Consider the following 24,355-nt stretch of genomic DNA (forward strand, 5'->3'; position numbering starts at 1 on the left):
TCAGCGTTGCCATGGAAATTTATTGGTTCCGAGGAAGGAATGATGTCATACTTGTTTACGACCAACATAAAAACACATTTCCTATATATATTAAACCCGTATATCCACTTTCAGAAAATATAAAGAGACATTTCGTATGGTTTAGGAGTACAAAAAATATCTAACATCATTTTGAAAATTTTCGTGACGTAATTTGACCTCTAACACAAGATGACCCGCAGGTCATCGCGCATGACAAACTAGTGCAAGAAATTTTGCAATCATGCCGAAGTCGAAACGTGATAAGAAAAGTAAGTTTTTGCAAGCTATATTGACATTCTATGGTCGATTTTCCTTTTTTTCAATACACTGTTATGATTTTTAATATTTGTGACTGTTGTTTGCAGTTTCGTTGACATCTACGCGGAAGAAAGGTCTGGAATTGAAGAGGAATTTGGTCGATCAGGTACGTGTTGCTACACGTGTGTGGGCAGACTTTCGAAACAACGAAGTTTATTGGTTTATAAAATTACTTTCTCTGCCGTTAGATGGTTGGTTTGTGAATTTGGTAACAAGGAAAAACATGGGTACGGTTCTCTGGTAGACTTGTGTATGTGGTTGGGTATGTACCCAAAATTATGAAGAGGAAATTTATATCTGTATTAGATTTTAGGACCCCTAACGGTTACTTTTGGAAGTGCAGGTGTTTTTCAACGTGATTCATATAAATTCCGCGTAGTATTTTGTCAGGAGCACTTTTTGATCTTATGCCATATGGAGCATTGTGTGTCATGGGGCATATATTATATCAATTTAACTGTTACGTAGGTGTATTAAGAAGACTTTTTCAGAAATATGCTTAATTAACTCACATCATGATGTACACTTGAATAACCTTATTGTGTCGCTTATCACACAAAGGCAACTAGTACTATATGGTAGCATATGGTAAGACTGTAAGTTACATGTATTTAATCTGTCATACCATCTCATCACACTGATAACTGCCAATAAATTATTTGCTGACGTCACATATCAGCAAGATCACGTGTTAATATGATCACATGCATGTATAACCCTCCCGAGTTTTCATTCTAAAGTGATTGGTCATCAGTATTGAACCTGAAGAAGGCGACAGTGGTCGTTGAAAATTTGAATTTGATCCGTGTATACCTTAGTGTTTGAAGAAAGTTTAGCATTGTACTAAAATTATTTGATACAGTGGAAGCCGCTTAATTGCACACCCAATTTGCCAGCGAATTTCGTGCAATTATCCGGCGTGTGCGATAATGCGGAGTTGGTCATTTGGACCGCATCACCACGGGCGGAGAGACCAAGAGGTGGTATGGGAGGTAGTACAACGCACAGTTTATTTACGTGTTACAGTAGTGCTGTACCTGTTGTGCTCCGGACGTCATATACATGTCTTCACGAAACATCGTACTGCAATGCATTTGAAATCGAAACTAAAAGTAAGTTACTGTATACGTTATGTAGCTTCCTGATCACGAAACTAAAGCACTGCACCGCCGAAGGCGAGTGTTATGTCCGTCTGTAGGTCCCGAGTCGCTGTGTTGTTTCCAACTGGCTGCCAAGAACATAAAACCACTGCATAAGTATTTCTCCGCGACCCTAATTACGTAATTAGACAATGGACAGATAGAGAACATTTGTTATTGAGTATGTCATATATAGCAAGTTGTCTGCCAAATCGTAATGCCGGCTTTGACGACCTTTAGCGGGCGGGCGTCTCTTCATGGTGCCGACCCCACAATTCTTTTGATCCCAATAACAATTTCATACATGTTGTCAGTATAGCGACTTCACAAAGGCCGTTATCGGCTTATTTGTACCGTGTCTGACGATTTTTAGCACGCATTTTCAGTCAAATTGTCGACGATGTTTGACAAATTTTCGTGCAATTATCCGGCGTTGGTGATTTTTTGTCGTGCAGATAAGCGAAGTCACCTTCAATGGAGTGAATGGGAGACGGTTTGGGATTTGGGGATTCCGTGCAATTACCTGAAGTGTGCGTTTATCCGAGGTGCAATTAACTGGCTTCCACTGTACTAGTAGTAGAATCTTCCAGTGCCTTACGCTTATCCTAGTTTTATGCAAGTGTCTTAAAAACCCAGTGTAAAACCCATGGTCCTCTGGTCTCCACTGTCATTGAGGTAAAAGCAAATTATATTCAATCCATCCATCAATCAATTTATATTCCAATCAACCTTGCAACTTACAAGTGCAGTACTGAATCATCCTGATATCTTTAGTGAAAATCATGAAACCTGCCAACAATTCTGATACTGATAGTTGTCTTTGTGTTTTTATACATATTGTTGTAGCGTTTCACTCGTACTATAGTATATACTAGTCCTAGGGAGATATGGCCACCAAGAAAAGTGATTATAATTTTATATTCCTTGCCCAAATGCCTGGGGAATACCAGGCCATACGGCCCAAATCAAATGACTGATTCTCCTTAGCTTGGTACATATTGATTATATATTTGCAGAGAATTCTCAGTAATTCTGATTCATACCTCTTTTCATCAAAGAAAATGCCTCTAGAATTGGACACAGAATTCTTCTGCCATCCCACTAAATACTAATTCATTTTTTTTTTTAAATTTTGCATTAATAAGATTTTATGTATTGGTAAATGGATTGAAAGAAGCCTAACGACGTGCCTGAAAGAATGTCAAAGTCACTTTTAAGGTTAGCACAAAATGGCGTCATTCCGAATAAGAAGTGGCCTTCCAATCCATGTATAAATGTGACACCATGCTTTTAAGGTTGTACTGATTGCGAAAGGGAAAGTACAGGCATTCTGCTTTCACTTGTCAACCTTGCTTGACACCCCAAATATATTGCATCATTTATTGTTTCCTTCATGTATAAAAATAAAAACAACTTATTGTCCATGTGTATGCTGAAAACAGTTCAATCTACTTGTATTTTTGTTGTTGAAAATTCAAATTGTCTGATGTTTTGGTGTTTTTTTTACGGTATTTGCTCAATCAATGGGCTCTTTTTTGAGAGAAATGTTGGTATCCACACTCACCTTTACTCGTATTCTCCGAATCCTTCGCGGCTTTAGTTCGGTACTGGAATAGTCGCTACCGTATGTCACATCGGACACGCAGCCGCAAAGCTCCGCCATTTGCCAGTGTGTGTGTTTCCTTGCTCGTTTCTTAGTCTCGTCTGGTTTGGCTTTATTGTGTGGCGCATATCCCACCCTGATATGTATACTGTATATGGTATTGGTGACCCGCGTATGGTACGATATCAATGGTGGTATTCTGTATCAGATAGGAAGTTCGGAAATAAAAGGATATAGAGTCTTAGCTTGTTTGATATGATATTTCATTCTAAGATAGTACATACAACTTGACCATTCCTTTCAAAATAGCTTTATATCTGAATAAAGTCAAAGTCAAACATTGTTAAGTGTTAATGGCTATTCCATTTGGGTGGGGGAGGGGACATTTTGTTATTTCTCCTCCCTGTCAATTGCTAATAATTTTTTTTTCTAACAACATCAAAGAAATAGGGTTTTTTTTAACAACATCAAAAGAATATCTACCTTTGCATGTAATGACCAGGTCTCCTACTCCCAAAGTTAAGAAAAGACTTCCACGTTAAAGATGAAGAAATGGTGCTATCAAGGCCTCCCGTGTAAAGTGTATGAAGCTAGTTCACCATTATCCGAGACGTAACCTGTAGCCATTCTTTTTCAAACGTGGTATTTAGGGATAGTCGTTACAAGCTGCAATATCCTAAAAATACTGTTGCAGATTGAAACCACCTTCCGTTTACTTGACATCCCTAAATACCTAGTTTTTAAATACAATGGATATAAGTTACTCCAGGGATAAAGGTGAACGAGCATTGTACCTCTGGGATTACTAATCCTGCATTAGTAGGTACAGTTTTAAGGTCCCTGGCATCACATGTTTGAAACTGAATATCAGTATTCTTTGTTTCGTAAGTCTTGATACTTTGAGACTTCATTTGAAAATCCATTCATGACGTGCCCTATTATTATTGTTATTTTCATTTCACTGATTACAGACAGTGGATCCTATATGAATCGTTTGAATAGACATACATTTTGTACATGTCCAGTAGAAAGATTGCTTTAACTTCTATTATTGAATCCTAGATCTCTCTCTATGTTACGTGTAAGAATACGTATTGGTATGCACTGCGAATGTCAAGAAAGCCATTAGGTATTGAGTTATGGACATCATGCTGCATACCTACACTTGAGAGGAGACCTTGACCTAAATACTGGATACCTCCAACCATTATTTCTTAACATGGGGGGGCGTGGCCTGGGTTATAAGAACTATGCATGATCCCAGCTGTCTATTAAGATAAGCGGTTTAACCAATGAATAGGAGAGGGGCTAGATGTTAATTAGTACTCTCCAAGAAGCGGTTAAACTCTTAGCCATTTTTTTGTGCATTTTTAACAGGCTTTCTAGTTTTAAGTTTTTAATTTGTGGATGGCAGCAAAAAAGAAAACCTGACTGACGAAAAAGAAAGCCTGATAAAAATGCCTAAAAAGACTTCTAAAACAAGCATGAGGCTAACCACAATTTAACCAATAAGTAAGAGAGGGACTGGATGTTAATTAGTACTAGTACTCTTGGTTCCGGCTTTTTTCAGCATTTTTGACAGGCTGTCTATTTTGTCAGGGTTTTCTTCGTGGATGGTAGCAAAGAAGAATACCTGAGTGACAAACTAGATAGCCTGATATGAATGCCTAAAAGATGTCCAAAACAAGCCCAAGCCTAACCTCTGTTTGGAGAGTTATTTGATTAGATCACTGGCAGGTTTTTGTTAAATACATCCTGGCATTTTGAAACAGGTGGGCGGGCGGTGTGGATCAGTTTAATATGGTATTTAACCACTGAGCATGGCAGAAATTTATTGTGTCAAAGGCACTGTAGTTAGAATAGATGAGTTAAAATATCATATTGTAGATTTGGACATTGTCACAACATTCCAGTTTGCAATCAGGAATGGCAGACCTCACCCCTTTACCCAATGCTGTAGCATGTATATTTGGGAGCAGGCAAAATAGAAGCAGTAGGGATTTTATTGTAACACTTCATTGAGTGTGTTTAAAATTGCAGCGGAAACACACACATTATATGCATAAAGGACACGCACACACATAGACATGGCCACACATCCACACACACACATCTGCACACACACACACACAGTGACACACATACATACACACACACACACACACACACACACACACACACATGTTCAGAGACAAGCCTAAAGCAATGAAAATGTGTTCGAAAAAAACAAATCTTTGATAGATAGACGATAGATAATCAAATAGTGACATCTTCAACCAACCAATAGTTTTAACCTTAAATCCAGGTGACCCACTGAGTCAAGACTGTAAGAAAGATCATTTCTCCCCGGAGGTTTAAAGTAAAAGGTTTGTTCTCGGTTGTGATACCATGATTGTTCCACATGGCAGCTTCCACATGCCACACTCATTAATTATGCATGTCATAATGACATCACAGCTTTTTGTCAGTGCACATTAATGCAATACTAGCCCAATAGTGAGAATACCGTAAATGCATGTAAGTTCGCAGGGATTTAATTTTGCAGTAGCGGGAAAAAGAACTTTTCGTGGTGTTTTTGAGTTCGTGCTAAGACAGATACAGTATTTTCTTGTTGGGACGGATAAAAACCTAAACTTTGGGACTTGAGTTTGGTGTGAATGTGTTTTGGTAAGCTTTTTTTTAAGCTAAAAATGTCAGTTTCTATAACCAAAACCAACAACATTGATATGCAAGCTGTCATAATAATAGTCTGAAAAATGTTTGTAATGGCAGAAAAATACACAAAGTTGCTAAGTTGACAAGCCAATAAATTGCTATTCTTGTCTTATTGTGTTGTAGATGCTTCTGTCAAGATGTAGAAGTAAATTATAACAGCCTATGATATTTTTATGCTTGGGAAAACCTACATAGTCCTTCAAAGCATTATGAATTTTCACTCTACGGAAGTGATCCAGACTTGAGTTTTGGGCTATTGTCTCTGAAAATCCTTTCAAAAATTGCCTGTAATAAGTCAAAATTTTGTGTTTGCTTTTTACGAAGTCAAGAATATTCCAAATACATCTTTTGAGACTTTATAGATAACTGATGGAGTTTTTTTTTCAAATGAAATATTGTACACAGATGGATATTTTTTTAAAGGAAACATCTAAACCATCGATACCATTTCTAAAACTATGTTTTTTAGTAATAGTATAGCCTTACGCCATTAGATAATGGTCATCTGATGAAGTATTTTCAAACATGGAAAAACAATGTACATCTTTGTTTGTTTTTTCAAGCAAAACATCTAAACCATCCAGACCATTACTGAAACTATGTCCCCCCCAACGATTCTCCTATAGTGCATTTTACACATTCTTGAGGGCCTGGCCCACAATGTACGTCATTCCGCTCCACCGTTGCCGTGACAACGGCGTAACCATGGCAACCCCCTCCTATTAGCAGGTGCTTTACAGGAGGAAGCCCGCGGGAAATGGAAATGGGACTGTAGTCGGATTATTAGCGATTCCCCCGAGCAGGAAGTGTGCTTTGATCTCACCTGGGAGGGAGAAACTGAATTTGAAAATATAGATACTGTTTTTATCATTTTTGCTGGGAATGCCCGCCCACAATTTGTGGAGAAGATTTTTGAGTTTGTTGAAAGGGTTTATTAGCGAATCCCCCGAGCAAGCAAGGGTGCTTTGATCTCACCTTGGAGGAAGAAACTGAATTTGAAAACATAGATACACATGTACTGTTTTTATCATTGTTGCTTGAAATGCCCGCCCACAATTTGTGGAGAAGGTGTCTGAACTAGAAAGGGATTATTAGCAACGTGACTCGAGATTTTCAAGGTCGGAAGATTACAGGCTCAATGTCAAATATTGCTGATAAGAGAAAGTGTATTGATTGTATGCGCTGGTACGATTCATATGCAGAATTGTAAAAATTGATTTTTTTTCCATATTTGCGTCAGTCCTCTTATTTATTGAACCCGTTGTGTTCTGTTTGTACACTATTTCAGCAATACATCCTTTAGAATTAACTGTAACTACTGTAATAAGTTGCGATGAATACTAAAACGGTATGCCAATCTTACCAGTTGATCAAGAGTTTTTATTCAGTAGAGAATCTAATGTAGGGTACAAAGATCAGATCTCTGACGAACACTTGCTTTTTGATCAAAAGAAATGTTCACGTGTTTGTTTTCTTGTTTTTTACTTAATTTTAGTAGTTAAGGTAAGATATCTTTGACATTGTTATTTTTTGGTAACCTCTACAAGGTTATTGAAATGTTGGTTCATTTCCTGGTTGTGGTGAAAACGTATGCCTACCCTGATTAAATCATACCCTAGTGGCCCTCTGAATGATCAGTCCTCTAGACAAGTGCTGTGTACATAAACATAACATCAGGTTCAGGTACCAATACAGAGGTTTGAGTGTAGACGTCAATCTAAACCATGTAAATGGTGCGTTCTTAGGGAACAGAGCATTCCCTATTCAAATTTCTTGTGTTTTTTTAAAGCTGTTAATTAGAAAATTGTATCATGCTTTGATTTTGTACATAGAAGAAATTTCAACCCTCAAAAACCTTTCATTTATCAAAAGTAGCAAATTCTTTTGATATCTGTATTGATATCTTGGCTATGTATGTACAAAGCTATACAGCTGTGTAGAGTCATATTAGTCATAGCAACATGTAGTCATAGCTGCTTTCCCAATGGATTATTCAGGGCACATAACTTTATAAGTTATACAGAGTTGAGAGGTATAAACATGAGTGAACCAGGAAAAGATATGTCAGTGGTAAACCTGTATGAAAAGACTTTCAATTAAATATATTTTTTGTGGTAAAGCACACTTCCACCTCGCATTCTTATCTGTACATATTCATTATCCTTTTAAAATGTGCTACAATTTATATAGGGACAACAGTTACTCTTAAAATTTTACATGTAGTATACTTTCTAATATCCTGGTCAAGGATTCAGCTATGAAAATATCAAGGTAATTTCTTGTCACATAGTCCATGACCTTCGGCCATGTATGTTGAGTGCCGAAGGTGGCCAAAATTAAAAATCATCCGAGACTATAATTCCAATCATTTTAGACAGAGCACGAGGACCTGTGAACATTGACTGATCACTAAAAACCAAGCAATGATCAAGAGTTACTGCATGTATATATTGCTGCTGAAAATGTCATTCAGAGCTCACAGACTCATCAGCTGATCGATTCTCGTGTTGTGTGATGAGCATATAACGCTACTTCACCTTTATTTGCGGGGTAACCTTTATCCTATGTATTTAACACCAGGGTATTTTGGGATATCAATTTGAATGACAGTGGTCTCAAACTGCATTATATTGTAAAAAATGCTATTTGAAACCACAGTCCATCAACATGATATCCCTAAATATCCTGTTTTTAAGTACAACGAATATAGGCTACCCGCAAATAAAGGTAAATTAACGTTGTACATGTATAACATGCATTGGCATAATACCGGTCATAAGCCTTATACCGGTCGATTAAAAATAGTGGAACTTAAAGAGATCTACACATGCAACAATAGTTATTTCTGAGGTATGCACACTTCAGACATCTAGGTGTCCAATACATAATTTACAAAGCATCGATAACAATGCATTCGAAGACAACAAGGCCAAAAGTTTTCAGGTCATTTTCGGGGCAGGCGAGCTTGTCGTGGGACAAACACACTGTCACGTTCATCGCCAGATTTGTAGATAATAATCACATGTGCTCACGGCACAAGACGAGCATGATTCAACAGCAATCTTGAATTTCTTTTGGTGACCTACAACTCGTGTAAAAGTGTGAGGAACCGTTGCATTATCGCCCGGATCTACGGCTGAATGGGTCAAATTGAACGTACGCCGCCATTTTCCCGCCATTTTTAATGCTACGGCCAGCAGTAAAGTTTTACGTCATAGCGGTTGTGACAGACTAAAATTAAATGAAAATTCTTGTCAGTATACGCCCATTTTCTCATGACTTTTCGTATGCTCATGCAGATTTCTGTTTTGTGCAACTACTAACAGGAAAGAAAGGAACAACAGAGGATGTATAAAGGTACATAGCGGCAGATAATTGTGCCGTGTTTCGTTCGACCGGTATAGTGCACCCCCTTCCAACCACGCGCACGTTCTCCCGTGCAATTCCGCGGTGTGTTCCAATTACGATATTATGTTTCTAGCAGGACCAGAGAGACGAAATAGTTACACAGAAGAAGTGGCAAAGGTAAGCTGTAACAGCAACATGTAACTGGAGAAAATGATGTGTTGATCATTTGCCAAATTAGCATTGCTTGAGAAATTGCAGTAAACCGACCGGTATTATGCCAATGGATGTTATAACTATTGTGTGATTTTACTGGCTTATCATAGAGGATTCCTTTTTCTTGTCCCGCTGTCCAGATCCGAGAATGCGTGGACCAGTACGCGAGAATCTTCACGTTTTCCGTGGAGAACATGAGAAACAGCAAGCTGAAGGAAGTCCGCAACGTTTGGAAACACAGCAGGTAGGATGGCACCGCTTTTGATAAATCAAAATGATAAAACAACAATGTCAACAATTTGTATTAGGCCTAGGAAAAAAAATGATGTGTTTCCTGTTTCAGCCCTGAAAAAAATTAGGGTCGGTAGGTAGGGATTATCTTTTTTTTTCTTGTAATTTTTTTTAGGCTGGCCAAAACTCTGACTAGTGATACATATTACAATACAGTCGAACAAAGTAAACTGAAATGCATGAGGACACTTCTCTTTTAATGTCAAACTTTAATTTTGTGTACAATAGATACATTTATCCTTCAATAGATAGGACAAGCAGTGTTTTTGCTTCAATAGGAAGCAGGCTGAATAAAAATTCTAACTGGAAACTGTGACTCCTCTGCCCACCCCAAAAAAAAGTCTAGGGTCGGCAGGTTTTTCTAGGGTAGGTAGGGAAACAGGAAACACAACATTTTTTTTCCTAGGCCTTACCACCTTTTGGGGGCTCATTCTATATTTTAACAGCATTTTCAATTGTTGAAAGGATAGGTGTGACAGGTCGTTTAGTGTAATATAATGTCCTGCTGCTGGGCTACAAAGCTGGTGTGTTACACAGATGGGCAGTTATATGGGTTATTCTCACATTGACGCTACCACCGCCACAACTAGGACAGCCTTATTACCTGCAAGGGTATCGACTGGCTGTGGTTCAAGGTAAAGATAAAGATGCAGATACAGATGAACAATCTTTATCTGTGAATGCTTCTAAGTGTAATAAAAAGTGGTTTCTAATAGCAGCAGTTTGGTGATAAAATTTTGGGTGGGTAAGTGTTTTATTCACCTTTCTTCCAAGTTATACCTAACACTGCCTAAGGAACATAGTGGCCACATTTGGTACTGCTGGTGTGTTTTTACTAAGATTGTTAAAATTTTTTGCAAGCAAACTGTTTTGTTTTACCTGCAAGTTCATGGCCGCCATCTTGAAAAATGGGCGCAACCATTTTCTATAACTTTTGTCGTTTTTATTCCTCTAAAATGTTTGTTGTTTTTATTCCTCTAATTGAACTGTTTGTCGTTTTATCCCTCTAAAATGTTTGTCCTTTTTGTTCCTCTAAAATGTTTGTTGTTTTTATTCCTCTAAAATGTGTTGTTTTTATTCCAGGTTCTTTTTCGGTAAGAACAAGGTGATGTCCGTGGCACTAGGACGGGGGGCAGAAGACGAGTATCGGGAAAACCTGCACCGAGTCAGTCAGAGACTACGGGGACAGACAGGGATGTTCTTTACCAACAAAACTAAAGAAGAAGTTGTAGAGTAAGTCTACTTATGATGTAATGTCAACTGTCGTAATTCTGCCAGGTATGCCTAGCCAGCATCAGTAATCCTGGACGTTTACATACTTCATATATATATATATATCCAGGTGTTCAAGACATTTTTGAGAGTGTACAATAGCACTGTACCTGGTACAATTATGAGTCTCTTTCAAATTGGTGAATGTACTATTGTAACCTTAATCTTTGCTGTTGCTGATAGTCCAAGAGTTAGTACAAGTGATAACTACATCTCTTATTTATCAGTATAACCAGTAAACGTATTTTATTTATGAGGTGCAGCCAATATAAGGAAATATGTTAGAAAATATTACGCATTGTGATACTAAACATTCAACTGTGCAGTCTTGTCAAATTTCAAGTTCCTTCTGTTAACAATTCTTTCACTTGGCTATTGAATATTCATATGCCTCTGGGGGACCTTAACTTCTGACCTTACCCACAATTCCTTGTGGCTGTTGTACAGTAAGGTGGCTTATGAACGTTTGTCTGGTTTCAGGTGGTTTTCGCAGTACCAGTTGAAGGATTTTGCGCGGTCGGGGAACACGGCTGTCCAGACCGTTGTGCTGTTCGAGGGACCCTTACCTCAGTTCTCGCATTCCATGGAGCCACAGCTGAGGCACCTGGGATTGCCGACCAAGCTGGAACGAGGTAAGATCACCTGAAAGGCAACAACAGATTATAGAATTCTTACGTTCTCGACATTCCGTAACGACATTTCAACCTAAAGATTTGGTGGAAATGAAATAGAGGTTGAGAAGTGACATTTTTTTCCCATTTTCAACGTCTTCTTGTGAAGTTAACCATCATTGGAGGGGAAAATTCATGTTGGGTTGTGGTTGAAACAATACTATTTTAAAGTACAGTAATAATGTAGTAGAAACGCATGTGGAGACATCACCGAGAAAATAGCAAAAACAAGACCACCATAAACACTTGAAGATTTGCAGTTTCTGAGTAAATGCCATCTCTATAAAGTTTTCATTCCAACAACACAACTGTGACATAAAAATAACCTTAAACCAGTACAATGAACCTTAACTGTATGCCAGCAGTAAAAATATACCAAAGCCCTACAAACATATCATAACATCGTACAACAAAGACTAGTGCCAAAGAATTAATGATGAAAAGTGAACAAACCAATGCAGCAAAATTGCTTGTTAGTTTGTAAATGCTGATGAAAAAGATGGCAAAATTTGTGACTGTTTTTGTGACAAAATTGATAAAGAAAATACTAGTAGACAAACTTGGCTTTTATGAAGTCTTTGATGAAGACCCCCTATACATCTTTCTCACGCGGCGGCCATGATAGATCTAAAACGAGTTCAGTGTGGCAAACAAAAGGCTGTCCATCATAATTAGCAGTTCGACCAATGGTAGCCTGCCAATTAGGAAATCGACCAATAAGTGAATGGCTGCAAATTCGTTAAAAATTTGCATTATTATGTTTTTATTTTGCATCTCTTAATGGACTATGGGGTCAGTCTACACTACTTTAAATTGCTACATCTTTCGGTGCATAACACTTCTTGTAATATTTATTATTCTATCTTATATCATGAAAATTTGTGTGGTTTGGGGGAAAACTAAATGGGACCTGATTTTAGAAATAAGTTTTTTCTGTTTGCCTCATTGACCTCTTCTTCGATCTATCATGGCCGCCGCGTGAGAAAGGTGTATATGTAGTTGAAGCTGTTAGCCCATTTTTATGTGCATCGTTAAGATATCTTACGTTCGTTGAACCCATTTAGTTGGCAAAAACCAATTCAGTGTGATGTGTTATTTGTCGAGTTGATTACCTACAAGGTGTGCTTTTATGTATCAGAATGTCTTGCTGAATTTCAAATTTCTCAAAACAGCATTTACTTCTCCAGACAGTTGTAGTATACATGTTGTATGTCAAAACTTTGGGGTGACTGTCTGAAATCTCTTGTCATTGTTATTGTGATTTATATGTTGGAAATGTACAACTCATGTCAGTGATTGTGACACTTTCCACATATAGGAAGTCAGAAATGTAACTTTTATTTTTCATGGAATGCAGACTGTATTGCACAGTGTTTGGTTTGAAGTCAGAAATGTAACTTTTATTTTTCATGGAATGCAGACTGTATTGCACAGTGTTTGGTTTCACACTGCAGTTTTTGTATTCATTTTTGTAGATAAGATAGATAACACTGATCTCAGATTATGGTCTCACACTGCAGTTTTTGTATTCATTTTTGTAGATAAGATAGATAACACTGATCTCAGATTATGGTCTCACACTGCAGTTTTTCCATTCACAGGGGGATAACACTGATCTCAGATTATGGTCTCACACTGCAGTTTTTGTACCCACAGGTGAGATAACGCTGATCTCAGACCACACAGTTTGTACTGCAGGTGACGTCCTCACACCCGAACAGGCCAGAATATTGGTGAGTTGGATAGTCTTTTACTGTACTGTGTATAATAGGTGTGTGTATCTGTCTGTCTGTGTCTGTGTCTGTTTGCACTTGCATGCATGCGTATGTTTATTGTATGTGCATGCCAGAGAGTCAAGTCCATCCGTGCAACCAGCATGCCAGATGATGATGATGAGAATGTGAGAGAAAAATGGGCAGACTTAGAAAAAAGAAAAGTAGAACTTTCAACCCCATAATTTCATACACACAAAAATTGCCAATCAACAAAAAAACTGAACTAACAGTTTTGTGTATTCTGTGTTATTATTTTCAGAAACTCCTGGACACCCCCATGGTCAACTTTCACATTACTCTGGACAGTGTCTGGTCAAACGACGGAACGTTTGAACTACTAGAAAGAGGAGACAAACCTGCAGAGGATGAAGGAATAGAAGAAGAAGAGGAGGATGAGAATGATTAAAGACTAATGATTGAAAATTACCCTTATGAAAAAGAGTTGGGCACAAAATTAGGCTAATTCAACAGGACATTTTAGTTGAAAATTGTTGGAAGCTACATTATTTTTGAAAGAAACTACACATGGAAAGTTACATGTACACCATGTACTAAGAATGTTTGATAGATATTTCTATTCTTATTCTATATTAATTCTTATTCATCTACAGGCAAGCATTGTAATCGCCTGTTTCCTAACCCATAACCAGTACAAATGACAAGGTTAGCAGGCTAAAGGATACTGCTTTCCCTAATTTTGGAGTGATGCATATTTTCTGAAGATAGAACACTAACAAGAGGGAAGTGTGATATCTTCCTATTGAAGGCACTTGGAGATGAAAAGATTTTAGTTTTCTTAGTAGTGGTTGACTTTTTTGAGTAACAAAGTTTGCTCATTTCTTCTTTGGGAAGTATCTTAAAGGTACTGTACTTGATTGTTTTGTCAGCAGCATTTTCAGAAAGATAGATGTCTATGTTTTTCAAGAGAAGATTGGACATTGCTACGTCCTGTGATGTCTTATATTAAAGAATGTTCCCAAATTGAAACCATTTACATGTGTTGTAATGCATGATATTTTGGTTGTCCGATTTCTTGTGGATGTCTGTGTGATTGTAACTTCTAAACTCAAGATTTCTCTAGTCACATGCGCAGGCATTCACATACACAGGTTAACACACATACATGTACAGACATAGACACTTATACACTCAGACACAGATATGGAAACACACAGATACAGGGACATACACAAGCACATAAAGACATACGCAGATACATGTACATACAGACGTACAGGCACAGACATTAACACACATACAATGACATATACACAGATTCAGATAAACATGCACACTGAGTTGATCAAATGAGCAACGGCAATTTACTATAAGTCTAGATATCATAGAGAGAAGCTGAAGTAAAACAATGTCATTATTTGAGTGAAGTGAGAAAATAGTTATCAAGTTTAATCAACCATGACTTAATATTATTGTGAAAGGAAAAAGCTGCCTGTTTCTGACATAATGACATAACAAACATTACATTACAAAAAGAAATCAAACCACATTGAATCATTCATACTGGCTTTCAGTTCTAGTTCTGCCTTCTAATGCAATATACAGTTATATGTACTGCTTCATAAAGAATTGTAAACATCACACTTATTTCGAAGAATTATTTATTGCAGATTTGTGGTAAAATGTTCATTTCCATTTTCTCAAATGATGGGTGAACCTCTTCGGAGCTTCTCAAATGTAAAGCAATGCCTGGTAAAAGTTACTCTACTAGTAGAGGTTAGGCTCTGGCTGTTTTTTTACGTTCTTTGAGACGTTTTATCGGGCTTTCTATTTTGTACAGTTTCCTTTACGTTGTTAGGCCGCCAGACATATAGAAAATGGTACAAAATAGAATGGCTGATAAAAACGGCTAGGCTCCAAAAACAGCCCTAACCTCTGCTTGGAGAGTAGATAAAAGTTACTCTCCAAGTAGAGGTTGGTGGGAAAAATCATGACCATTTCCTTTCTTCGTTTTTTTTTCGATCAGCCTTCCCACATTGAAAAAAAAGGGATGAAAGGAAAAAGTCACGATTTTCCCCCACCAACCTCTACTCGGATGATACATGGAGATAAAAGTCTGTATTGTCCTGCAACCAGTAGCTGTCATGTCTTATCCGATCCGCTGTGAGGCGCCGCTGCAGCTGGCGCTGTTGTGGCCTGCGGTTCCTGCAGCTTGATGCCGAACGAGGAGATAAACACGTTGATGATCGTGATGACCATCACCAGGGCGGTGGCCCAGTTGTTGGCTGTGTCTGCTGCATGCTGAGTACAGAAAGATACAAGCTATAAAAGATACAAACATTTAGAAGCTATACGGTTGAAAGCATTTCAGGTTCTAGCGTTACAAATCGCAAAATGGCACTCAAAATTAGGCACCATCTAGCCGCAGGTGACTGTTGGTTTTACGCTTCCGCTACTAACTGTTGGTAGCGCGAGCTCCAAGCGGGAGCGTAAAACCAAAAGTCGCCTGCGCTGCACTAGGCTCCATCAGGCCTTCGTACGGGGGTACGGGGATCGTAGAATTCGGCAAAATTTGGTAAATTAGCCAGAGGAGTCAGTGCAAGCTAGGGTGAAATGTTTCCCATCTTTTGGTAGCAAAACGTAGGCAAATTATTCTGCCTATAATAGCCAGCGTAGTAAGTCTGTTAGAGACTACGACTTGATATGAAACTTATATGTCAGTTCCTTATGGCAGGTGCGGGTAGCAAATGCTGCAATTCTATATGAATTCGCTAGATGGTACTAATGCACGGCTCACCCACCTGTTCGTGCTCGTCCTCTATGTTGAGACGTGACTTGTACAGGAGCAAGAAGCCGACGAAACACTGACAGATCACCGACAGGGACAACATCGTCACCAGGAAATGGTAGAACAACACTCTGTCCGGACCCTGTGGAAAAATTTGGGGGACACTCAACGTATAGTTCTCTAGAAATTACAGTCAAAACTGCACAAGAAGACTACTCAAGGGACCGATAAAATCTGGTCTTTGGCGGATGGAGAAATATCTAAAGGACCACAAAAATTGTAAAGGTATGAGGTCGATCGTAGAAATCTAAATCTAGTTTTAAAAGTTAAGTCTTCAAGCGGATGGATGTATTCGGCTTGAAAGCGCTTTGACTTTTCAAACGTAAAAAAAACAGACGAAAATATCCTTTTGCGTACAGATGTACACGTAAAGAACACAAAAATATACCTCAGTTAAAACCATCTTCATTTGAAAATGCGCTTTAAATTTTCAAACGTACACAGCAATGGCAAATATGTATTCTACGTTAAGATGTCCACGTTAAGAACACGTGTAAAGCGTATGTTCACGTAAAGAATACCTCAGTTAAAACCAGTTTCATTTGAGAGGCGTTAGCGGTGAGAAGCGCGATGTCCATGAGCCCCTGCGCCAGGGTCTTCTTCTGTGCGAATGCGTTCATCTGAATCGGCGGCTTAACTCTGGGTGGGCCAGCCGGAATCCTCTTGAAGAAAACAAACTTGGATTTCCCTTTCGGGTGGTCGACATGGTCTACATCGGGAAGCTGTACTGGCGGATGGAACTGTTGGGAGAGAAATAAAAAGGGATATGTAATGAGGACCATTGCAATGGGGATCTCTGTCTCTCTCTCTGTCTCTGTCTCTCTCTCTCTCTCAGCTGTCTGTCTGTCTCTCTCTCTGCCCCACTATCTCTCTGTCTGTCTCTCTATCTATCTCTGTCTGTGTGTGTGTGTGTGTGTCTGTCTCTCACTACCCTGTCTGTCGCTGTCTCATCGTCTCTCTGTTTCTCTCTGTCTGTCTGTCTCTCTCTCTCTCCTTGTGTGTGTGTGTGTGTGTGTGTGTCTGTCTGTCTCTCACTACCCTGTCTCTCATGATCTCTCTCTGTCGCTGTCTCATCGTCTCTCTGTCTCTCTCTGTCTGTCTGTCTCTCTCTCTCTCCTTGTGTGTGTGTGTGTGTGTGTGTGTGTGTGTGTTTGTTTGTGTATCTCTCTGTGTCTCTGTCTGCCTCTCTGTCTATATCTGTGTGGCTCTCTGTCTCTCAGTGTCTCTAGACAGAAATATAGCCTCGGCCGTCTTAAATTACAATGTCGTATCTCAACCTCCATTACTTAACACCAAAATTCTTAAGATTACTATTAATCTCAATTTCAAATTCTTTAACATCTCTGACCAAAATAACAAATGGCGTTCTTCTCAAGACCACGTGTAATATACATATGCGGTTAGAAGTGCTAACATGTGACTTATGAAAAGTAAACTCAGGTTGAAATTTGTTCCGCATTCTTCCTTTAAAATTTTGATTTGCTTCGGTAGAAAAGAAGGAACAGGGATGAGGAACTAGCTGATACTCAAACATTTATCTTGTGGTGTCCTTGGGATAACGTTGGAGAGCAGACGACAGTTTGTTCCCTTTCACGCTATAGCGCAACAGCGTTTTTGAAGATACAGTTAGAGGGTGAATCTGATAAATTTTCAAACCATAGAAACTATCCAAGACCCGGTTTTAAACGGAAATGTACTGTTCCGACCATACTGTGTGACATTAACTTTAGAACAGATTTCCGTCGAAGAATCACCAAGTCCATAGTGATCAAGGAACCGAAACCATTTCACAAATACCTACTAGTAGTTTAAAGTCCTGTGCAAAACAAAAGGGAAAAGCTCCACAGCTTTGAAATCCCTTTTGCATTCGATTCATATTGTCGTGTTATGATTCATATACAACATTATTCCTCATTATTTATTGAAGACAATGTCGCATCACGCCCTATAGTAACGGTTATAGGTCAAGGTTTACGGGCTAGACATATTTCGACATGTTTAAATTAAACGTGAAACGTTATTTTACATAGTAGAAGACACATGTGGGTAAAGCATATGCAAATTTCTCTTATACAGTGTACACCGCCCATGCACACTTGTAATAAGTGTTATGGTTAAGGTACCTCAACACGAAAAGCAAGGAAGACTGGAAAACGTACAAAGAATGTAGAAATGCCGCAACACATGCTGCAAGACAAGCACGTAGAGACTTTGAACGATCACTCGCCAAGGAAGCTAAGACAAATAACAAAGCTTTTTGGAGTTATGTGAACTCCCGCAGATCAGTAAAATCACAGGTGGGTGACTTGAAGGACACGAAGGGTAACTTTGCTACCAAAGACAAGGACAAAGCAGAAATACTAAATGACCAGTACCATAAGACCTTCACACGTGAGAGCTACGACAACATGCCAGTATTCGATCCCAAACCTCTACAGACTCCGGTCCTGGACAAAATAGAAGTCACTGAGGAAATGGTTATGGACCAACTATCCCAGCTGCGTCCGGACAAGTCCCCAGGTAATGACGGACTTCACCCGAGAATTCTTAGAGAACTGTCACACGAGATTGTGGTCCCACTAACCAAGGTTTATCAACTCAGCTTAAGTAATGCAGTACTTCCAGAGCAGTGGACGGAAGCAAGTATCACTCCTATCTTCAAAAAGGGTGAGAAGTCAGACCCAGCAAACTACCGCCCCGTCTCGCTAACATCAGTGCCCTGCAAGATGCTGGAAAGAATAATCTCAGATAAGGTGATTGAACACATGCGGATAAACAATTTCACATGTGAGCAACAGCACGGTTTTTCCAAGGGGAAATCAACAGTGACTAACCTACTCGAGGCACTTGACGTGTGGACCGAAGCCTTAAGTCACGGACTACAAGTGGATGTTATATTTTTAGACTATGCTAAGGCTTTTGACACGGTCCCACACGAAAGGCTCCTTAGAAAGGTCGAATCCTTTGGCATTAGAGGAAAGCTGCTAGAGTGGGTACGAGGCTTCCTAACCCAACGAAGACAAAGAGTATCGGTAAACGGAGCTACATCGTCCTGGAAGAGGGTAGAAAGCGGAGTCCCACAAGGGAGTGTACTGGGTCCCTTACTTTTCATGATCTTCGTGAGCGACATACCAGACACACTGCAGAACTTTGTATCTCTCTTTGCGGATGACACAAAGATCTATGCAACCGTCGAGGACTGTGCAAGAGAAGGTCATACGACCTGCCTTCAGGCCGATCTAGACCAACTACAAGAATGGTCGAGAAAAATGCAGATGAGATTCCACCCGGATAAGTGTAAACCGATGCACCTGGGGAAGGGTAATCCCGGACACAAATACACAATGATCAAGACAGACGGATCAGTACATACCCTTCAGTGTACAAAGGAAGAGAAAGACCTAGGAGTACTCATAGACAGTAAGCTGAGCTTCAGCAGTCATGTACAGAACCAGGTCAACAAAGCCAACAAGGTGCTCGGTGCTATAAGACACACTTTCAAATATCTGGACATAGACTCATTTGTGTTGCTGTACAAAAGCCTGATACGTCCCCACCTAGAATATGCAACGGTCATTTGGGATCCAAAAACAAAGAGAGACAAAGACATGGTGGAGAGGGTACAGAGAAGAGCTACAAAGCTGGTTCCTTCAATCTCCCACCTTCCCTACTCACAGAGACTAAGGGCTCTGGGACTACCCACACTTCTCTTCAGAAGGAAAAGAGCAGACATAATTCTTCTCTACAAGATAACACATGGGTTAGTCACATGCAGAACCAGTAACCACTGCAACCTCTGTAGCAGAGCTATGCTCACGCCTAGCCTGGCAACCTCCACAAGAGGCCACTCGTACAAGTACCAGATACAGTGCTCCAAGGGTCCAAGAGCCAATTTCTACCCAGCAAGAGTGATACCCATGTGGAATAAGCTCTCCGAACAGACGGTGACCAGCAAATCAGTGAACTTGTTCAAATCAAGGTTGTCGGCTGAGTGGAACACACACAAGGACCTGTACGAATACGAGTTCTCCTACTGAACCAGTAGGTTGCAGTGAAGAAAGAACGAAGGAAGGAAGGAAGGAAGGTAGGAGAGAAGGAAGGAAGGAAGGAAGACCAGATGCTACAGCCCCGCAGTTTAACTATGTACAGCCTCATTACTCTAACGGGTACCTACTGGCTGTCGCTCAAGGTGAATACTCAAGGTGAATTATCAATATCGTTAACGTGTGATAATTGTGATAATTGTTACTTCTGTCTGTTACTATGGCCTGATGTTATAACGAATTTGTCGGTCTAACATTACCTTAAGTTTTAACTACTACAAACAAAAATCATCGGACAAGAAAAATATATAATCTTACCTTGATCTGTTCTGTTGGAATATTCACAGAAACAGTGGCGTTTCCAATAGACTGACTGACATCGGGCGCCGTTTTAACGTCCTCGGCGGTGCTTGCGCCTTGCCCCGAAGGTCTGTTGGATGTCTCCTCGGTAGGGGTGCCGGTTTTCCCCTCGCAGTCCTCTTCCTCATTGGGTAACAACGCCTGGATTTGGTCGTGGGAAATATCTCGTCCTAAGGAATGTTTAGAGTACCTGTTTACCTTACTGTCGTCTGCCATGGGAGAGTCGTACAAAATCGTACACGATCGGGTAACTGTCTTGCTCTCGTCGGCAGGACTTAGCTTCCAAGTACTCCAGGTTTCGTTCGACGATTTCTGCAAAATTCTCAGAGTTCGTAGCTCACCAAAACTGAGAGATATCCACCTATACATGTACGATTCCTTGTGGTTGTGGTGTCAACATTAGAACGTGCATGGTTGAGAGAGTTTCCGAATTCCAGGTGATACTACCAGACAGGTAAAGACAGCTCTCAGCGCAATCCTTTGTTTTGAAATAACGTCATGCTGTGGGCCGATTTGGCTTAGAAATAAGTTGCGTGTTCCGTTTTCAATATTTGTTTTGGTTAAGAGGTCCTTTACACATCAGGTTTCACAAATCAATACTATAAGCACTGTGGAAGATATATCGTAAAGAGGGTTGTAGACGTAAATATTAAAGCTACGAAAACAACAGAATTTAAGGTAGGAACCAGCAAAGAATACACAAAGCACTAAACATGTGCCTGGCGGCCCCAGTTTGTGATTGAAAGGTCTGAACCCGCAGAACAACTTTTTGTACAAAGACATTGAGACAGCTGGCGGGAAAATGGTTGGATAGTTCGATCATTTGTGAGGAACAATATCTTATGAGAGGCGGTTGCGTTTCTGAATTATTTTGTTCATCACGTGCGTGCACAGAAGCCTTTCTAGGTCTTTCGTTTTGTCTGTTTAGTGTCTTAGTGTCACAATACCATTAAACCACCCTGAGGCGTAAAGCACCAGTTTTGGTGTTTAGCAAGTACAAGCTGTGCAAGCCCCTTGATCGGATTCACGGCGGTAAAGGTTTGCGCCACTCACACCGGGAAGGACCCTTGCCTTTTTTATAAGTATAATGTCAATGGGTTCTTTGAGCACACGTTGTGGCTCTAGATATTCTCAAATATCAGGGACTACAGCTTTACGTCCCATGCAAGAGGATGTCCCTAACTAGTTTGATTACTCATTACCTTTGCCAGAATGGCTAAGGTTATGTTTTGGGCTTGTGAGTCTGTGTGTCTGTGTGTCTGTGTGTCTGTCTGTTAACAGCATAACTCAAGAAGTCTTGAATGGATCCCGATAATATTTGGTAGGTGGGTAGGGGTCGGGAAAACGAAGGTCAAGTTCGATAATGGGTCCCCTAGCGGCTTGCTAAGGTACTGCAGCAGAACCTCAATTTTTGATATCTCCTGTTCTGGACATGCTGTGATCATGATTTTTGAGTGGTAGATAGCCCTTGAGGCAGAGAGTAAGTGCTGTGAGTTTGGGCCCCCTAGCGGCTTTTTTGGAACTGCAGGCGCCGGTTTCCTTTCAAAATTTGGACGAGAATAACTCTACAACGTGTTGACGGATCGTCATGACTTTTGGTATGTAGATAGAATGAGTGATGACTTACATAATGGTATACTAATTATGCAAATCAACAGCTAATTTGCATAATTAATGAGGAAAATTTATAAATCCACTGCATTCCATGATAGGACTTTCAAACTTGTCACATATGTAGCTGGGAAGGAGAGAAATGTTGATAGATATCAATTATGCAAATCATGGCCTCATTTGCATAATTAATGATCGTGTTGACGGATCATCATGTTTTTTGGTATGTAGGTAGCGTAAGTGAAGACGGATCATCATGTTTTTTGGTATGTAGGTAGCGTAAGTGAAGACCTACATAATGAGATACCAATTATGCAAATCAACAGCTAATTTGCATAATTAATGAGGATATTTTATAAATTCACTACATTCCATGATAGGACTTTAAAACTTGTCACATATGTAGCTGAGAAAGAGAGAAATGTCAATACATATTTATCATGCAAATGATGATCTCATTTGCATAATTAATGAGAAAATATGAACGTGTTGACGGATCGTCATGATTTTTGGCATGTAGATAGCCTAAGTGAAGACTTATATGATGTGATACTTATTATGCAAATTAACAGCTAATTTGCATAATTGATTAGGAAAAGTTCATAAATCCACTGCATTCCATTATAGTACTTTCATCAAAGTTGTCACATATGTAACTGAGAAAGAGGGAAGAGAGTAAGAGGTGTATTTAAAGACTTTGAAAGAGAATAAGTCAAGAATGGATCAAAGGATCATCATGATTTTCGGGATGCTGATAGCTTAAGTAACGCTTGATACAATTTGATATCAATAAATTGTAACTTGGGATCTAATTTGCTTAATCAATGCCGAAATTTTATAAACCAACTCTAAGCATATTATTATAAAGAAAATGAAATGAGTAACGCATTTGTGTACAGAAATCACTCTACATAACAAACCTGGTTTTCAGATGAATATGGTGAGGAGATAGGTGAAAAGTCCTTAAAACATAGGTCGCAACATTTGGGCCTATTGGGGATTTGAACCCAGAGCCTTTAACTGAAATCACTCTGACATTTTTCGTGTGCAGAAGTCCGTTAAGGTGATATTTAGGTCGAGTTTATTTACCCCAAACTAAGAGGCCTGCAGTATGTTTAAACAATCAATTCCTCTGTACAGGACTTGTAGACGGAAGATATACTAGTATCATGCAGATATAAGATAGTTACTGAAAAAATAGCTATTTTTATCACATACTGCTGAGTAGATATAAAAATGAAACCAGTGGACGCTTGACGTTGTCTGCGGTGTTGCGTCAAGGCTCATTTCAGAAGATGCTTCTCAAATTATGACCTTAATACGTCAACAGCTTCAAATGATGTAGACATGGACGAACACGGACGTCATTTGATTGTATCCAATACCCATTGTGTACGGAAAATACTTGTATTTCTGAAAAAGAAAAATAAGAAACTGAAAATATCAAACCTCCGTGAAATATTGTGAATTCCTTTATTCATTATTGTGCTAAATCCGTATATGCATTTTCCTGCCTGCCTACGGGGTCAACTTTGGACCCTGGCCAAGCCAACCTTCCGATCCTGACAGTCTCCCGTTACACCATCTTCCACCTGACATCCTGTCACTCAAGTATTCAAATACATGTAATACAGACACACACCAAAACAAACACACACCGCAGAAACAATTCCTCAATTTTCATGGAGGCAATAAAAATCTAAGAGACTCAAGATTTGTAATACATTTTTATTTGATGATTGAAAAGATCAAGTTCACACAAATGGACATCATGGATGTCCTAATTTATTCAAACATTGATTCTTTTTGCCAAAGAAATAAGGGTGAATGACCTGAGCCTCAAGGTCAAAGTTGACATGTCATCAGCCCAGTCATGACTTAGACTATACCATCTGTATCATTTAGGGGGTGGTTAAAGTTAAATCAGTTGCATTTGTATTAGGTTTAAGGTCTAGTGCATTTAATACACAACTCTCTATTATACAGTTGTTTAGGGTGTATCAGAAAAGCAAAAGTGCAAACAAAACAACTCAAAAATATGTGTATGTTTTAAACACCACACAAAGTAACAGTACATGTACTTAGCTTTAAGCATTAGTGCCCAAATAGCTGCAATGATTGTGTCTATCTATTTGTTACCTTCTGTAGCTTACTGATTCCTTATACATA

The 24,355-nt window shown here is 39.3% G+C and overlaps 2 protein-coding genes across 2 annotated transcripts; one reads left to right on the plus strand and one right to left on the minus strand.

Annotated features, from left to right (window-relative positions):
* The first annotated feature begins 71 nt into the window (after nucleotides 1-71).
* LOC118404779 (mRNA turnover protein 4 homolog) lies at nucleotides 72-13,811 on the plus strand. The gene is made up of 7 exons (XM_035804117.1): nucleotides 72-290; nucleotides 387-445; nucleotides 9,498-9,601; nucleotides 10,732-10,881; nucleotides 11,401-11,552; nucleotides 13,248-13,324; nucleotides 13,626-13,811. Exons 1-7 carry the CDS (start codon nucleotides 263-265, stop codon nucleotides 13,770-13,772), a joined length of 717 nt encoding a protein of 238 aa, XP_035660010.1. The 5' UTR covers nucleotides 72-262; the 3' UTR covers nucleotides 13,773-13,811.
* Nucleotides 13,812-13,965: 154 nt separating this feature from the next.
* LOC118404777 lies at nucleotides 13,966-21,588 on the minus strand. The gene is made up of 4 exons (XM_035804111.1): nucleotides 20,534-21,588; nucleotides 16,694-16,912; nucleotides 16,126-16,254; nucleotides 13,966-15,625 (listed from the first exon to the last, which is right to left on the minus strand). The coding sequence occupies exons 1-4, from the start codon at nucleotides 20,942-20,944 to the stop codon at nucleotides 15,467-15,469; spliced, it is 918 nt and encodes a 305-aa protein (XP_035660004.1). The 5' UTR covers nucleotides 20,945-21,588; the 3' UTR covers nucleotides 13,966-15,466.
* Between the last annotated feature and the right edge of the window lie 2,767 nt (nucleotides 21,589-24,355).

Source organism: Branchiostoma floridae, chromosome 17 (genome assembly GCF_000003815.2).
Source record: "Branchiostoma floridae strain S238N-H82 chromosome 17, Bfl_VNyyK, whole genome shotgun sequence".
In the NCBI taxonomy this organism is placed as follows: domain Eukaryota; kingdom Metazoa; phylum Chordata; class Leptocardii; order Amphioxiformes; family Branchiostomatidae; genus Branchiostoma; species Branchiostoma floridae.

Excerpts from the sequence above, each read along its gene's own strand:
- LOC118404779 (XM_035804117.1), top strand. The coding sequence starts at position 263 with ATGCCGAAGTCGAAACGTGATAAGAAAA. Across the intron at positions 9,602-10,731 it reads AACGTTTGGAAACACAGCAG|GTTCTTTTTCGGTAAGAACA; the intron begins GTAGGATGGCAC and ends TTTTTATTCCAG. Across the intron at positions 10,882-11,400 it reads ACTAAAGAAGAAGTTGTAGA|GTGGTTTTCGCAGTACCAGT; the intron begins GTAAGTCTACTT and ends GTCTGGTTTCAG.
- LOC118404777 (XM_035804111.1), bottom strand. The coding sequence starts at position 20,944 with ATGTATAGGTGGATATCTCTCAGTTTTGGTGAGCTACGAACTCTGAGA. Across the intron at positions 16,255-16,693 it reads TGAAACTGGTTTTAACTGAG|GGTCCGGACAGAGTGTTGTT; the intron begins GTATTCTTTACG and ends ATTTTTCCACAG. Across the intron at positions 15,626-16,125 it reads TAGAGGACGAGCACGAACAG|CATGCAGCAGACACAGCCAA; the intron begins GTGGGTGAGCCG and ends TTCTGTACTCAG.